The sequence below is a fragment of the Lepidochelys olivacea genome (assembly GCF_965140295.1).
Source record: "Lepidochelys olivacea isolate rLepOli2 genome assembly, chromosome: 6".
Lineage (NCBI taxonomy): Eukaryota > Metazoa > Chordata > Testudines > Cheloniidae > Lepidochelys > Lepidochelys olivacea.
In genome coordinates this window covers 95,331,993-95,349,951 of record NC_140416.1, presented here as the reverse complement: position 1 = coordinate 95,349,951, position 17,959 = coordinate 95,331,993, and the positions used below count along the sequence as shown (strand labels likewise).

At 43.8% G+C, this 17,959-nt stretch overlaps 1 protein-coding gene across 2 annotated transcripts in view; it reads left to right on the top strand.

Annotated features, from left to right (window-relative positions):
• Positions 1-17,959, top strand: part of GALC (galactosylceramidase) — a 59,259-nt gene that overhangs the window by 12,165 nt on the left and 29,135 nt on the right. For both annotated transcript variants that reach the window (XM_084631482.1, XM_084631481.1), the window contains exons 6-7: positions 408-446; positions 11,476-11,606. In XM_084631482.1, the coding sequence (XP_084487608.1) occupies positions 408-446; positions 11,476-11,606 (170 nt within the window). The remainder of the gene's footprint in view (positions 1-407; positions 447-11,475; positions 11,607-17,959) is intronic.

Genomic DNA, 17,959 nt, shown 5'->3' with positions numbered 1-17,959 from the left:
TCTTAATATATGATGCATTTCAGAAGCCTTTTCAATGCATGTGTTTTGATGGATCTTCTAAAATGAGTCGTTATGTTAGAACATTCAAGTTCAAACCTGCAGTCATAGGCTTGTGTAAATGTAGAAATCTACTAATAGGCAAGTTATTCCTTTTCAGAAGGAAGTTAGGTAGTTATGTCTAGGGGCCTTTGAACTTTATTTAAAACTGCCTCCTTTAAAGCCAATAACAAAAACAAGTGGAGTTGCTCTCTCCTTACACAAGAATCTGAAGCCACAGAATTCAGTTATAATAGTGGCTGTATAATTTTACAGATTAAAACTTTCCTTTTTTGTATTGATGTGATTCATTTTACTCTTCAGACTAATACATTTATTTTTGAAATTGCTGTTTATGTTCTGTTCCATAGGTATGGAATGAAAGGTCATTTAGTAGCAAATATATCAAGGTATGTAATGATTTTCTCTTTCCCATATTAATTTTATGTACAGTGCTACTTTATGTTATCAGTATGTGTAAATGACTTTTGAAACTTAAAAATAGTGTTTTGGCATTTGTATGTAGGATGATCAACTTTTCTGAAATTGACTGAGTTAGGGTCCAATTCTGCAAGTAGAACCCTGCGCGGGACTATTTTTTAATCCCGCTCCTGCCCTGCCCTGCAATACTCACTCCCATCCTGCTCCTGCATTGTTTCTTGTTTATCCTGTTCCCACTCCCAAAAACCTTAGATCCCACAAATCCTGCAAGAGACAGATTTCCCCATGCTACTAAAAACTACAACCCCCCACCCCGAAAAAAAACAAACCCCAAACCACAGTTGGTTTTATATATAAATGGAATTCAGACACAATTGTTACCACTAAAAGAATAAAACAAATTTTTCTTAAACCATGTAAAAAATACTTTAACTCCTGGTAGAAAGAGATTTGATGTTTATTATATCTCCTGCTTAAATTTAAGTATTAAAATCTTTATTTAAAAAAAATTGCTTTACATTGCTGAAATTATATTTTTGACAAACTGACAGGAGATTTAGTGTTTTTTCCAAAAATTACTGCAGTCTGTTTCTCCTCCCCAGGCCCCCAACCCACCCGCAATAAAGTACATTTTACCTGCTCCCACTATTATGGTAGTGGGTCCTGCAGGACCTGTGGGATCCCAGTCCCACTGCAGGGCTCTGCCTGCAAATACACGGCCCACTGAACTTCTGTTGTCACCCATAGTGGTTCTAGGTGTGAAGTGCTTTCAGGGTCAGATCCCTCTCTTTGAATTTAATTGGCTGAATAAAATTGCTTTGAAGTCAGGACAGTATCACCTTAAATTGTGGATGGTAATGCTCTCATGTGAGGAAGTTTCATATGGATAGGCTGACCAGACAGCAAGTATGAAAAATCGGGACAGAGGGTGGGGGGTAATAGGCGCCTATGTAAGACTCAGCCCCAAATTTCAGGACTATCCCTATAAAATCGGGACATCTGGTCACCCTACATATGGAACTCTCATCCCTAATGGAAACTCCAGTAGACACCATTAGGATCCTTCAGCCTCATCACTATTGATTTCTACTGGCTGCTACTGAAGGGCCTGTAGCCCCGTAGACATGTTGCATTGTTCCAAAACCTAGTTGCCAACTGGAACCAGTTGAAAATCTACAGAACTTCCCCTAGGCATGATAACATCATCCTTTATCTTACTACCACAGAACTCATATAAGGTTCTCATTATGGTACCAATTATAAGTTCTTAATGAAATGCAGAGTATGTTTAATTCTATTTGTCATAGTTGAACTGGAAGTTTTCTCACAAATACCCATGATACCTAATCACGGGAACTACATTACCACTTTCAAAGGTAAATTCTGCAGGAGGCCAAGCTTCTTCAACACCCATTTAAAATAAAGGCAAGTTGAAGTAGCTCAGCACTTCACATGACAAGGCCTTGATGGTGACTCAAAACCAAAAACACTTACTGTTGACAGAAGATGTGCAGTAGGGCATGTAACGTTAAAGTGGAATTTTATTAAGGCAAAGAAACTGTTTCTACCTTAAATTCAGTTCTTTTGTTGCATCTTAATATTTCGGAAATAAGCAAAAAATTAATTTTAAATTTAATACCGAATTGTATTATCTGTGGAGTGACATTGAATTTCCCAGAGAAGTGAACAAGGATTGGATCCCAGATTAGATTACTCTATTAATTATAGAACTGCTCTAGAGCTTTGTTTGCCATAGAGTTTTTGCAGTTTTTTCTACACATGATTATATTAGAACTGAGTCAAGCCAATAGTTCTAATGTATTTATTGGTAAATCTTAATATTGTTGGGTTTCATTCACTATATTGAGCCTAAACAATTGGATAGATAATTTATTATAGAAACTGTGTGGGATTTTTTTAATGTTGTTTTCTGACTTCCATATGTCTTAAGAAATTTGTCTGTGTTCAGAAAGTTAACACTTATTTCTGTGTTCTTCATGTTCACTCTCTTCTGTTATACAGAAAACATTCCATTTTTCAGATTCCACCTTTGCTTGCCATACAATTTTAAATCTTAGCAAAGCTAACCTGGTACTTCAGCAATAAGGGCAGTACAGAATTCAAAAATTCAGCAGTACAGACTTGCAGTCTTTGAGGCAGTTTTCTGGAAAAGCTTTGTGGCTGATTGAATTGTTTGACTTGTAACTTGGCCCAACTATATGAGAGTTCTTCTGAGCTAGATTTGATTATCCAATACTCCTATTATTAGAAAAATGTCAGTTTACTCTGAAACCACAGAGTATTTTGGTTAACTAAGTCTAAACCTGGCCCCACTGATAGGGTAGATCACGTTAGTCTACATCACTCTCCTTAAGGAGAAAACTATCTGCTCTTTGTTCAGGAGTGGGGGTTGGCTTATTTAGAGCACTGCTTGCTCTTGGAAAACAAAGGGCATGATCCTGCAAGGTGCTGAGTGCCATCCATTGCCGTTTAATTTAATAGGAGTTGAGGATACTCAACATCTGTTGGGATTAAGTCTTTAGGTACAGTGTCATCCATTGAGGAGGATTTTTACTGTACCATATACTAGCCTTACATTTGCAGCTCCTCATTGGTTAGTGGATAGGCTCTGATTGGGTAAAGCATTCCTTAAACAAATGTCTTGTCCCTATATGCTGGATTTTGCCTGATCTGCCAGGAGAAGAGAGGATTTTGTCTCTACTTCCAAGTGGGTATTTAATTCTTATGAATAGGCCGTAATCCTACCATGTGCCAGAATAAACTAATGCAGCTGTAGTTTAGTTCTGTCCCTGTTTTAGTAGCTTGGCTTCCTAGACCCTCCAAATTTTGGACCAGATTCTGCCAGCCTTGCTCACCTTGAATGGTACCTTACTCAAAATAGTCCTATTAAAGTCCTAAAAGTAAATAAGTTTGGCAGAATCTGTCCCCATGATATGCATTTGGTATTATCCCTTAAACCAGTGGTCCTCAAACTGTTTATCATTGTGGGCCTCAGGCTGAGAGCCACAGCATCCGCCACCCTAAAACTGCCCACAGTCCCCTATGCCCAGACTGGGGCCAGAAGTGGAGCCCTGAGCGTGGGCTGAACAACCGGACTCTGCTGCTGTGACATGGGGCCAGGACCCGTGGCTGGCCAGCAGCTGGGACCCCCAGCAACAGGCCCAGGAGCGGAGCGCCCGGGGGCCAGCAGCCAAGACCCAAGAAGGAGGGCCAGGAATGGAACCCCACCTAAAACCCAGGGCAAACCCCTACTTCCCAGAGCTGCCACCCAGGGCCGCCCAGAGGATTTAGGGGCCTGGGGTCTTTGGCAGCGGGGGTCCTTCCACTCCGGGTCTTCGGGGCACTTCGCCGAAGACATGGAGCAGAAGGAGCCCCCGCTGCTGAATTGCTGCCGAAGACCCGGAGCAGAAGAGGCAGCGGCGGGTCTTTCACTCCGGCTGTGTTCGGCGGCACTGAAGAACCCGCCGCAGAAGTGCTGCCGAAAACTTTCGTGGGGGCCCCTGAAAATTCTTGTGGGGGGCCCCACAGGGGCCCAGGCTAAATTGCTCCATTTGCCCCCCCATCTATCTACAGACCCACTCTCCCACTCCCTGCCCCACTGCGGCACTTACTAGCCCCCTGATGGCAGGAGTGCTGGTGCAGGCTGCAAGACCCTATCTCCCCCTTAGCCAGCCCTGCCAGACTAGAGCGGCAAATTTCAAATTTTTTTAGTGCAGCATTCCTTCCTTCTAGCTTTGGAAAAAAAAAAAAAGGTGTTGAATTGGGAGTAGATTTTTTTTTTGAGTGATAAGGAAAAAATTAGCTCTAGAAGTTCAGATGCTTATTCAAGAAATCTACTCTCTCTGTTCTGTGTGGTGTTGCACCTGTCTTACAATGGTTCTTTTTGCTTGTCAGCCATTTAAAAAATATTTCATTGTCATCACCGATATATGCCAGCCATAACAGGGAATTTGGAAGTATGTTAGTATAAACTTAAATTCTCTATGATCCTGTAAAGTGTGTTTTGAAGGCAGTCATGTTATTCATCTTCCCTCCTTAGTTCGTTACTGTTTCTTATATCATTAAGTAGAAAACAAAAGTAAAGAGGCAGGACAATGTAACTCATATATTAAAAAAAATAAAAAATCAGAGGTTTAACAATCTCTGGGATAAGTAGTTACAAATAACAGGATTATTAACATCTTTTCTGTAAGGAATATATGATACTCACATGGTGATATCATTATATTTGCCATGCTACTCATTTTGCCCACCATTCTGTGTCCCTGGTACTTATTCTGATGTTTCAAATCAGCATCTTCAACCTTTAAATTCGCACCTGCAGCAGCTACATGGAGAAGTTACTGCATAGGTTGGTGTGCACTGCTGTTCGCACCCTCCTTAGTCCAAACTTCTGGGCATTGTAGACATGTCCTTAAATCAGCTATCATATTTAAAAGTCCAGTTGTCACAGAAATAGTGTTCTTCTGGCTTCACTCCCCTCCTCTTGCTGAAAAAAAATTACACTGCTAAATTGATAATATTCCATCTTTGCTGAGGTAGAGATTTGTGATCTGGTATCTTGCAACAACACTTCAGGGCTTGAAATGGAAGTGCTGTACCAATTATTAGAGAAGATTCCTAGTGCTTACTCTAGCCCATGAAAGACCTGAGATCTGACTTTTAAATGTGCCATGTTGTATGTGTCATTTTCTGTTTCAAATGTGCAGAGCTCAGAAGGAATGCAGTTACTAATGAAGTCTGGCTTTACATTTGGAAGGATTAAAAACATTCAAAATATTTTTTTCTATAACGTGTAGCACATTCAGGGTAGGTGATGGTGTGATATACTGTTAAAGATTTTTATCGACATGAACGTGAAATGACCTCCCTTATGGCTTTTGCTTTTGTGAGTAATGCAGCCTCACCTGATTCATGCAGATAAAACTTCTGTATCACACTATACTCCACATGCTGTATTAGCCAGGAAAAACTGTTATTTTTTTTCTTATCTAAAACTGAGTACACCTTATCAACAACTTCTGTAAGCTGAGGAATGAATAATTCTAATTAGGAGTGTAAGCTTTAGAATCAGGTTTCTGGCATGAAAATTCCTGATTACAAGTTCAAAATATGCTTTTGGGAAATGTTTTCTACCCTTGAAGAAAAGTCCTATTTTCCATTAAATTCTGTAACTTTTCTTGTTTTTTAACCATCTCAGACAATGTTATAAGACTTGCATCCCTGCTAAAGAACTGTATAGTATGGTTTAAACAACCTAGAAAAAGGAATTTATTCTTTGTTAAATTCTAGAAGCTACTCTAAAAACCTATATAGAACCCTATTGGCTTCACCCCTGTTAAATTGCATAGGGCTTTTCCATAGGGGTAATATTAATTGAAAACTCTTTCAAGGCCTGATCCTGCAACCGTTAAAATCAGTAGGAGTTTTGACATTGACTTCAATGAGTGCAGAATTGAGACCGTAGTGAGTATCACAGCAATGTTCAAGAATGATGGACTGGCAAGTTTGAGAATGGTTTTTGGTTTGTCACCTTAGAAATGCCAAACAGACACTGATAGACATAGGTGCTGGAACTAGGGATGTGGGGGGTGCTGCTGCACCCCCTGGCTTGAAGTGGTTTCCATTATATACAGGGTTCAGAGTTTGGTTCAATGGCTCTCAGCACTCCCAGTATAAAAATTGTTCTGGCACCCCTGCTGATAGAAGTTCTTTGGCATCTGGCAGAGCACCCACCTTGCATTCCTGATCACTTGGAAAATACATGACGTGTATGGACTCTCTGTTGTGCACTTGCCTGTTGAAACACTTACTGGATACGTATTATTGCTTTTTGGTCTAATATCATCCTGTGTGTTTGAAACCTTGAGTTAGATACAGTGCAGATCAGTTTGCTTAGAATTGCTTAATGTTTCATTATGCTCCGTTTTTAGCATGTGAAGTTAGATTAGTTACTCTGACTGAATTACTTCCCTATGTTCAGAAAAGGAAAACTCCCCAGAATTTTAGGAAGATTTACTTTGGAATCGCTGGCAGAAAGTTATTCTACAGTTGTGTGAATCTGTTTTATTGAAGGTCACCTGTTCTGTAAACACTGGTCATCCATAATACTGTTCCAAGCTATTGAATGAGTCACGATCTTTCTCACTGATGGTCTAGTTACTGATAAAAAGAAAAGGAGGACTTGTGGCACCTTAGAGACTAACCAATTTATTAGAGCATAAGCTTTCGTGAGCTACAGCTCACTTCCTGTAGCTCACGAAAGCTTATGCTCTAATAAATTGGTTAGTCTCTAAGGTGCCACAAGTCCTCCTTTTCTTTTTGCGAATACAGACTAACACGGCTGCTACTCTGAAACTAGTTACTGATAGTTTTTATATTTTAGGACTGGCTGCTTATCAGCTATTTGTATTTCTAGGCTGGACTTCTGTTGCTGTGTAATCCCAGGAATATTGCAGCTTCTTCTGGGGAAGAAATATTCCCACATACTACTGTTTTTTAGTCCAGTTACTCTCCACTTTATCTGTCCATAAGATTTTGCAAGAAATTCTTTAAAGAGCTTATATAAACTAATCTTCAAGTGAGTGGAAGGAGTCTCCCTTGAACCGTTATATGTGCTCTTTCTATAGTGCAGCGCCATGCTACCTGAGAATGGAGACTTTATAACGAAAGTAGCTTTCCGACATGTTGAGCTTCTGAATGTTAACTATCTGGGATATGGTGCTTTAAAAATGTAATCCTGAGAATATTCAACATAGGAAACTTTTGTCCTTATAACTTGTATAGTGTAAGTAAAACTTCAAAATCTGCAAGTCACAGTGCTTTAAAGGATATTTTTTACTTTTAGATGTGACTTTGTTTATGAAACTTTCTGGATTAATACATTTGAAAACTGAAGTCCTCTGTATATCCACAAGATAAGCAGAGACAACACAAGTTTTAGACTATGACCTACCAATAGGCCTAACTGATTGAGGATAATGGAGGGTAGTTCAGTTTTAGGCTTATTAAATCTTTGGCCTCTGTCTGACACTGTCAACAAGAGTGCCAGTAGCGGTGAGTTTAATGTCCTATAGTCCTCTTAGTGTCTTGTCTTTCAGCTAATCTCTACATCTCTCCCCATGTCCAGTCTCGAGCCAAATTTGCTTCATTCTCTGCATTTCTATATTCTGTCCTTTCCTTTTCTGTCCCCAAAAATTCTTCTTATTCCTTAGCCATCTTTCACCTTGTGTAATCTCCTCTGACCAGTCCTGTTACACAGCCACCTTAGATGTTCTTGTTAGCACTGACCCCCCCCCCCCACTTGGTAAGGCAACTCCCATCTTTTCATGTGCTGTGTATTTATACCTGCCTACTGTATTTTCCACTCCATGCATCTGATGAAGTGGGTTATAGCCCACGAAAGCTTATGCCCAAATAAATTTTAGTTTCTAAGATGCCACAAGGACTCCTTATTTTTACAAAAATCAAATGTACTTACTATTTTTTCAGCAGTCTCCCACAATGTGTGTGTCATGTTTCAGGCTCACATTTTTTGCCATGTTTCCAAAGGGCAAACTCACTCAACAGGGAGCTCCTGCTTCATATGCTAATAAAGCAAATATAAAATGTTGAAGGCATTCTAGGATGTCTCTTCTGATCCTTATTCTATAAGTACATACAGTGAGTATAAGAAACTTAGATAAACTTAATTGTGTATTTTTGTAACTAGGAGTTAATTTTAAATGTTGCCCTTTGGATAGCATGAATATATATCAGGAAGTGAGAGCTATTTCTTGTCATTGAAAAGGTTTTCTTGTCTCCAATCTGATTTTTAAAAAGCATTGGCTCAAATATGATGAGATAACTGGCTCTGTGAATGAGGGGAAAAGCAGTGGACGTGTTATTCCTTGAATTTAGAAAAGCTTTAGATATGGGCTTCTATAGTATTCTTGCCAGCAAGTTAAAGAACTATAGGCTGGATAAATAGACTATAAGGTGGATAGAAAGCTGGCTAGATTGTCGGGCTTAACAGGTATCAATGGCTCCATGTCTAGTTGGCAGCTAGTATCAAGTGGAGTGCCCCAAGGGTCGGTCCTGGGGCCGGTTTTGTTCAATATCTGCATTAATGATCTGGAGGATGGTGTGGATTGCACCCTCAGCAAGTTTGCAGATGGCTCTAAACTGGGAGGAGTGGTAGATACTGGAGGGTAGGGATAGGATACAGAGGGCCCTAGACAAATTAGAAGATTGGGCCAAAAGAAATCTGAGGTTCAACAAGGACAAGTGCAGAGTCCTGAACTTAGGATGGAAGAATCCCATGCACTGCTACAGCCTAGGGACTGAGTGGCTAGGCAGCAGTTCTGCAGAAAAGGACCGAGGGGTTACAGTGGACAAGAAGCTGGATATGAGTCAACAGTGTGCCCTTGTTGCCAAGAAGGCTAACGGCATTTTGGGCTGTTTAAAGTAGGAGCATTGCCAGCGGATCGAGGGACCTGATCATTTCTCTCTATTCGACATTGGTGAAGCCTCATCTGGAGTACTGTGTCCAGTACTGTGTCCAGCCCCACACTACAAGAAGGATGTGGAAAAATTGGAAAGAGTCCAGTGGAGGGCAACAAAAATGATGAGGGGGCTGGAGCACATGGCTTATGAGGAGAGGCTGAGGGAACTGGGATTATTTAGTCTGCAGAAGAGAAGAATGAGGGGGGATTTGATAGCTGCTTTCAACTACCTGAAAGGGAATGGATCTAGGCTGTTCTCAGTGGTACCAGATGACAGAATAAGGAGTAATGGTCTCAAGTTGCAGTGGGGGAGGTCTAGGTTGGTTATTAGGAAAAACTTTTTCACTAGGAGGGGAGGGTGGTGAAGCACTGGAATGGGTTACCTAGAGATGGGGTAGAATTTCCTTCCTTAGAGGTTTTTAAGGTCAGGCTTGACAGAGCCCTGGCTAGGGTGGTTTAGTTCGGGATTGGCCCTGCTTTGAGCAGGGGTTGGACTAGATGACCTACTGAGGTCTAGACTAGACTGGACTAGATGACCAACCCTGATATTTTATGATTCTAAATTATGGTCTGTGATGATCATGCTCTTTAGAAATCCATGCACAATTAAGCCTGTCCCTTAGAAGTCAATGGCAATGCCTCATGACCCTTGGTGTCCTGTAGGGTAGATAATGATGCTTCAGGTTCTGGTCTTCTCTCAGAGGACACAAGTCACCCAATAATCATAGTATGATTTGTCATCAGTGAGAAAAAAGTTGCTGTTGAGGAGGGATTTTAGCTATGATCATAGTAACTTGGTTTGTTGATGACAATAGTCTTTCATTAGATATAGTTTGCAATTTAGTGGGAACCAAGAGTCTTTGAGAATGACCCATAATTGAATGGCCCTCCTGGAAACAAGGGATTTGTTTGGTATCCTGACTGACTCCTGCTTGAATGAGGTGATAGTATATCCAAGATAATAGCTTCTTAATAGTGATCTCAAAGGCCATGTCTAGTCTGAAGATAATGTCTAGCTAATTCCCGCCTTGCTTCCTGTGAGGTAGGCAGCTATTACTATCCCTGCTACAGTTGGAGAAACTCAGACTGAAGTGAAGTGACTTGCCCAAGATCACATGCTGGATCAGTGGCAGAGCTAGGGTAGAACTTTGGAAATTCCTGCTAATGAACTCTTGTTTTCCTTTCTGGACCATGCAACCTTTCCTGTAAATCAGAATTTTCGTGTTTGCATAGCTCAAAAAGAACAGAGGCTAGACAGTTCAATCTGGGTTTATTTACATTTTATGTTGAGACCTAAAATACTCTAAGTTTGAAGGAAGCCAATTCAAGAGATTCTAGTGTTCAACATTCTACTTTGCTAGTTTTGTGATGTGCATGAGAAGCAATATCACATTAAGGCTGAGAAAATAAGAACTGAAAAGTCAGGAAATCTTAATCTGATATTCTCTGCTGTTAGCTCTGTCCTGTGGTATACTGGTTCAGATTCTGATCATTACAAAGATGTAACTAAGCTGTCTTTGGCCCTCTGCATGTAGCATTTTCTGTACCTGTTTTTCTTGTCAAACTTTAGTCCTGTCATGATGATTAATATGTACCACAAAATAAATGCTATGTGAAGTGGATGAATTAGTGTTGCAGGAGAAACATCTGCTCTCAGATTTTCCGTATTTGGACTTTTTGTATTCTGTGATATGATGTTAATGGTACAGTAGTTTTGAAGGCAGCAAGTTATGTGTGCGCATCATGTAAACAGCAGAATGTCCTGGAAAGTGCTTACTCCTTAGTCATCTAAATGACTTTAACAAGTACAGTATTATCTGATAGCAGCTTGCTTTGTTTCTGAAACAAAAACTTCCATAAGAGTAATTCCTTGCATACCCCCAATGTGGACTGTAAACCTTATCTGTGTTCTGTAGCTTCAGTTTTTAAACTGAAAGAGTCCGCTGGTGATGCAGTTGTTCTTCATTGTGTTTTATTATGAAATATTTGCTTTATGTTCAGAAATGTTGTATACCTTTTGGATCAGACTTGTCCATGTTTTTCTGTCTATATTCTTTGTAACTGCACACTCAAACTACTGACATTTTGTAAGTTACTGATCTGCAAATAGATTCTCTGTCATGAAATGTAGTTGCCTTTGCCTTGTCGAACTTTATCTACACTCTGCATGTATGTAAGAAAATGAGAATCAAATGTTTTTCATTTTCCGTACCTCCCTTATGTACTGTGCAATCTTGGACTAACTGAACTTTGGGGCTTGACATGATAGAAGAACATGTTGTCTCTTTTGATCACCAGCTTATGGTTGACATTCTTTTTGCTAAGTATACTCTTGACATAACTGTTCTGTATGGAGGTGTAAAAGGAAGATTTTTTTAAAAAAAATTGTAAAAAGTTCATTTGGTAACCAAGCAAAGCCGCTTTCTGTTGCAAACCTGGATTTGTGCCAGTATGACACAACTTTTTTTTTTCTTTCTCTTTTCTCTTAAAAAAGCTCTTAAGGTACACCTTGGATAAACGAAGTCTGCAGCGGGTGAGGATCATAGCCAGTGATAACCTGTGGGAGCCAATTTCCTTTTTCATGATGATCGACTCTGAGCTCCATCAAGTGGTCGATATCATAGGGTAGGTCACTTTTTTTCTTTTTTATGAAGCTGCTTTCTTGGTAGCCTGCTCTGATCATGTATTTCCACTGGTTTCTCTTATGTAACTTCAGAGAAGTAGAGTTTGCTGGGAGCTTTGGCTTTGCTAAGCTCTCACCAAAGGTTTGATACCTTAACCTTTCCTGCTAAATAATTTACTCTGTCGAGTATAGAGAGGTGATCATTACAGCTGCATGTGCTAGCCTGGCTCCTTTCAAATTCCATCGGAGTTTTCCACCTGAGTGGACTTAGCCTTAAAATCTGCTGACAGTTATATGCCCAGTCGGTTCAGTCATAGAGCCAGGCCCCTTCTCTGGCTAGCCCTGCCTATTTTGGGGGCTGCTTGGAACTCCTACAGTTGGTGCACGGAACATGCTTTGATGCCACCCTCTTGCAAATATTCTGCTATGGCTGGTTTCTTCTAGGGTCTACGCTGGCAAAAACTGTCATAGACCTTAGTGTGAATTGAGCCTTATGACTTCAGCTGTGATTCAACTAGCAAAGTTTGATTCAATTAATCTGCTGAGTCTCATTACTGGTTTAGTTTAGGTAGGCAGGGTTTGTTCATGTGGAGGCTGATGTGACCATCAGATGGGTGGACATGTTTTTCTAGTTGAATTTCATTGGATACCAGTGTGTTGTCTCAGAAGCAGAAAATTAAAATTAACTACATACCTGTATTAATTCTCCAACACTGGCAATTTTAAAATCAAGATTAGATCTTTTTCTGAAAGATATGCTTTAGGATATTTGGGGAACGGGGAAGTTCTATGGCCTAGGCTGTACAGGCTGTTAGACTAGGTTATCACAATGGTCCCTTCTGGCCTTAGTATCTATGAATCATCTAGCAAGTGAAGATGTAAAACTACTGTAAAAAGGGTTAAAATTATCAGCATGTGTTCATCTTACTAGGAACCTCTGGAAGTGCCTTTTCTCTTTAAGCTTGATAGTACTGTTGACTTACCCAAGCTGCCATTGACTGAAGACGCATAATAACTCTGTTTTTCTTCTTCGAGTGATTGCTCATGTGTATTCCACAATATGTGTGCATGCTCACCACGTCCACTGGTGCCAGAAGTTTTCCCCCCAGTAGTACTGATTGCGGGGGAGCGCCCCCTGAAGTGGCGCCTGCCTGGCGCAGTATAAGGGGAGCTGCGCGCTTCCCCCACCCTCAGTTTCTTCTTGCCACCAGTGAGGGTGCGTTGGAACTACTCTGCTCCAGCTTTGCTGTAGCTTGTCCCAAGAATTGTTCATTCGTTCAGTGTTGGTACCTGTAGTTTAGTTAGTCAGTGGGCTGGGGCATGCCCCGCGCCCTGGGGTTTAAGTCTTGCGGCTCTTGTAGGCGTTCTATGCCAAGAAGTGACCCGCATGCAAACTGTTTGCGCTGTTTGGGAGAAACCTATATCAGCGAAAGGTGCAAGATTTGCAAGTCGTTTAAGCCTCAGACCAAAAGAGAAAGGGACATTAGGCTGCGGGCCATCCTGATGGAGTCGGTGCTGACCCCGATCCAGCACGCCGCTCCGAACCGGTACCTGGCACCGTGGCGTTGGCACATGGCAACCCACTGGTGCCATCGACGAGTCGGCACTGATCCCTGTCCACGGGGCACGCCAAGAGGGCCAGAAAGACTCCCTCTTCGCAGCGGCACCATGGGAAGTCTGGGACAGAGGCTAGGCCCATGTCAGGCAGTCCTCGATCCCCACCAGGCCCCAGGCCCCCAACTCACGTTGAGCAGAGTAGCCCGGCCCCTTCGGAACAGGCCTTTCCGGATGTCCAGATGCCGTCCACGCCTGAAGCCCTCCAGGCGGCCTGGGACGTTATGTCCATGCCGGTGCCCGGAGCACCGCTGATGTCAGCCCCATGTTCCAGAGGCAAGTTGCCGCTGGGATCTCCGCAGTCGCCTAAGGCCCGGTATTGGCCTCGGTCGAGGGAACGTTCCTGACACCATTCACCGCCCAGTGACCATTCGGGGCAGAATCCATGTGGATCACCCTTGACGCCAACCAGACTGTCTGGCTGGGTTCCATCTGGCCGGGACTCTCGGCACCGCTCGTCCTCAAGGAGCGAATATCGACGGGACTGCGGCAGGCGTTGCCAGCGGTTCTCGTCTTGGAGGGGGTACTGCAGTCGGTCACGGCACGGTCGTCGATGCCATTCCTGCTCGGACTCCCGCTCCAAGTCTCTGCCAAGACATCGCAGCCCTGGGCATTGATAACCGGCATCTCACCATCGCGGGTCCACCCGTTGAGGCCGTTCGTGGAGCAGCTGTTACCGTTGGTACCGGTCCTCCACGTCGAGATTGCAGTCCCGTGGCTGACATAGATCCTGGCACCGCCGTTCCTCCCGGTCCAGAGACATCAGCAGATCTTACACCAGCCTGGTCTCCATTCGTAGCCGTCCTTCGATGGGCCAGGCCAGCCAACCCGAACAGCCGGCCCCGCTGGTGCCACAGCAGGTGCAGTGGCACCAAGCGTCATGGCCAGCCCAATGGTACCAGTGGGCCCAATGGCCTCCAGCGCAGCCCCCGGTGGGAGCTCGCTCGGTGGCTGGAGCTTCGGAAGCATCATTGGCCTCCCTCTCCAGACACCTGAGAGAGGAGTCAGTGGGATGAATGTCCTCGGCACCGTGCCCGGAGTCCGACCAGGTGGTGGACCCTCCAGTGCCAGCTGATACCCAGAGCACTGCACCGGCCTCCTCGCCCCGCCTGGAGGAGGCGTTTGCGGCCCTGCCCCCCTCGGCCCCTCAGGAGGACTTAAAGAGGGTGGCAGCAAGCCTCCACCTCCAGGCAGAGGAGATGGAGGAGCCCTCAGACTCCCTGTTTAACGTGCTGTCCTCGTAGGCATCAGGAAGGGTGGCTTTGCCCCTCCAGGAAGGGGTGGCTAAGATTTCAAATGCCCTGTGGCAAACACCGGCCTCATTGGTCCCCATCTCTAAGAAGGCGGAATGCAAGTACTTTATACCCACTAAGGGGCATGAGTACTTGTATACCCACCTGGGCCCAACTCCCTGGTGGTCGAGTTTGTCAGCCACAGGGAACGGCAGGGTCAGCCAGCCCCGACCCCAAAGAACAAAGACTCTTGGAGACTGGACTCTTTCGGAAGGAAAATGTATTTGTCTTTGAGCTTCCAGTTACGAGTGGCAAACCATCAGGCTCTCCTGGGCCGGCACAAATTCAATCCGTGGGGCTCCCTGCCCAAGTTTGAGGACTCCCTCCAGGAGCGCGATAGGAAGGAGTTCAAGGCACTAGTGGAGGAAGGGGCAGCGGCTGCTAGGGCGTCCCTGCAGGCAGCCTCGGATGCTGCGGACACGGCTGCACGATCCATGGCTCCTGCTCTCTGGGCTGTCTGGCGAGGCGCAGTCTTCCATGCAGGATCTCTCGTTTGACGGGAAAGCTCTGTTGGCAGCAGAAACAGATACAAGGCTGTATGGCATGAAGGGCTTCCACACGACCCTACAGACTCTGGGCCTCTATATTCCAGCTCTGGCAAAACCTAAGTTCAAGCTGCAGGATGAGATTATGATGAGATTATTGGTTCTGTGGATGAAGGGAAAGCAGTGGATGTATTGTATCTTGACTTTAGCAAAGCTTTTGACACGGTCTCCCACAGTATTCTTGTCAGCAAGTTAAGGAAGTATGGGCTGGATGAATGCACTATAAGGTGGGTAGAAAGCTGGCTAGATTGTCGGGCTCAACGGGTAGTGATCAATGGCTCCGTGTCTAGTTGGCAGCCAGTGTCAAGTGGAGTGCCCCAAGGGTTGGTCCTGGGGCCGGTTTTGTTCAATATCTTCATAAATGATCTGGAGGATGGAGTGGATTGCACTCTCAGCAAATTTGCGGATGATACTAAACTGGGAGGAGTGGTAGATACGCTGGAGGGGAGGGATAGGATACAGAAGGACCTAGACAAATTGGAGGATTGGGCCAAAAGAAATCTGAGGTTCAATAAGGATAAGTGCAGAGTCCTGTAAAATAAGTCCTTAAATCTTACCTATTCTGTTGAAGCATCCCAGCTATATACGGATCATTCCTAACTTTAGCCTGTAAGGCTCAAATTCTCTGCTGCCACCCCGAGATGGGGAGAAGCAGAGAAGGGGGAGAGATATCAGGGAGCCAGTTATGACATTCTAACACTTTAACCTAGTGGTCCCCAAACTGTGAGGTGTGGCACCCCGGGCGGGAGCGGGGACACAGCAGGGCCTGGGCCAGCCTACCCAAGGGTCAGGGAGGAAGCACCACTCAGCTCTGCTCCGCCCCTAGCTCTGCTCTGGCCCCGCTTCCGGCCCCGACCATGGCCTGGCCACGGCTTCCACTCCTGGCCCCTAGAATTGGCCCCCAGCTCCACCCCCGGCTTCACTTCTGGCCCTGGCTATGGCCCCAGCCTCGGCCCCCTTACCCGTCTGCTCCTCCCCTCTCCCCCCACAGGAGTTGTGGCCCCCCTTCTGGCCCTGGCTCGGGGTGTGTGTGCGCGGACACGGGTCAGGGGAGGTGTGACTGTGAAAAGTTTGGAGACCACTGCTTTAACTAGTTTTATACACTCCACAGCACCTAACCCCCCCCACACCCCGGTCCACTAGCTAGGGGTAGCTGCAGAGTAGTATGTTGTGGCCGTGCCGCCTGTGCTGGAGCATGCTCGGGGTGTTTGGAGATGGGAAGAGATGAGGGGTGGCATAGGAACTAGCTGTTCTGGCTCTAAGGCTGTTGGGGAATCTGCAGAATAGATGGGAACAGCTTGCTCTGATGAGGAAGTTGGAAGATGTGAAGAATCTGACCTTTTTTCTCTCTGTGAAAGGAACTTGTTCTTTGGCACAGTGCACCTCTTGCTGTGTGCCATGTACCTTATTTGTCAGGTCAGTGTAGCTGAGGTGCTCGGGTGGAAAGGATAACTTAAAAGAAGATTGTAACCCAGTCTAGTGACCTCATACATTTTAAAGTAGTTATGGATTCAGTAGACTGAAGGCATATTGAAGGGCTATAAGTTCTTCTTTAAAAACTGGTGCTTGGCAGTGTGAGGGAATCCGCTAAAAACTGTAGCTATAAAAAGTCAGACCATGGGGTAATGAGGCTTGAGCTGTGGCCTACTCTATGTGGAGTCTGTTAGATCTTAATAAAAGAAACCAAAGCACCTAGGGTACAGGCAGTGTCTGAGGAGCAGAGTTCGTGATCATTGCTCATTCACTGGCATCTGAGGGGGGAAAAAATGACTCACTTCTCACTCTCGGTGAGACTGTTCTGCTTAAGCACACACTAATGGAACAAACTGGGATGTTGTGTCTAACAGGATGTGGGCTGCAAGTGGAGCAAAGCTGCTCATAAATACGTTCTGAAAATGGTCTTTCTGTCCTTTTTGAATGACCCAGTTTCAGTTTTCTTTTTTAACCTTAACCCTTTGGTCATCCCATCTTCTTGTCCATTTTCTTCCCTTACCTTTAGTGCTCTCCTCTTATTCCCATTATTTGGTTATTCCACCTCTTATGTATATACAGGGACCTTGTTCTTTGTAGTTAAAATACAAGTCTGGGTATTGGTTTTATTACTGTGTACCTGCGTGATCTTGTCATTCACTTTGCATCTTTTCTCTCTTCTGTGAAATGGGGATAGTATCTGCCAGGGGAGTTGAGTAATAATGTTTGTGAAGTGTTTTGAGAGCCTTCAGGGGAGAGGGGCATAGAAGTGCACATTTACTAACTCTGCTTTACATCTGTTTCCGCAAACTACATTTTTCATCTAATCCCTGAAGCATCAAAGTTAATATTTTAGTCACTTACATTTTTGCTTCCAAACCAAAAAGAGTTGAACGTGTATACAATAAGCCTAACAGCATAGGGATGAATATTCAACATATTTATGAGCACTGTATTATGCCTTTTATTAGATTAGTAAAGCTATACGTGAATGAGTACCATATTGGGAGATTGTCCATACTCCTCTTAAAGGAAACAGATCACTTAGTTGAATTCTTTCTTCTTTGTTTTAGAAATATTATTCCCTTCCCTTGCCCACAAATTAGCAAGGTTCCTCCTGCCTCTATATCAGACTAATATTAAGGACCCTTCTCAGACCTCTATCTATAGAGTTTATGGTTTTGTTTTCAGTGTGTAGTTGACGTCCTTCTTAGTTTCCCATCAGATAAGAGTAACCAAAAATGCCCCTTATTGATAGAAGGAAAGCCTTTGAAACTGTTAAGACGAAATTGCGTTAGTGAATCGGTGGTAACCAAACCAGTGTGAGCACAAAAGGTCGTCTTGGATGAGAACAAATATCTCCATTTGGAGTAGGAAAGATCTGTCAAAGAGAAATAAGCAGAGCTCCTGTCATATTCTGTACATAACCTCAGT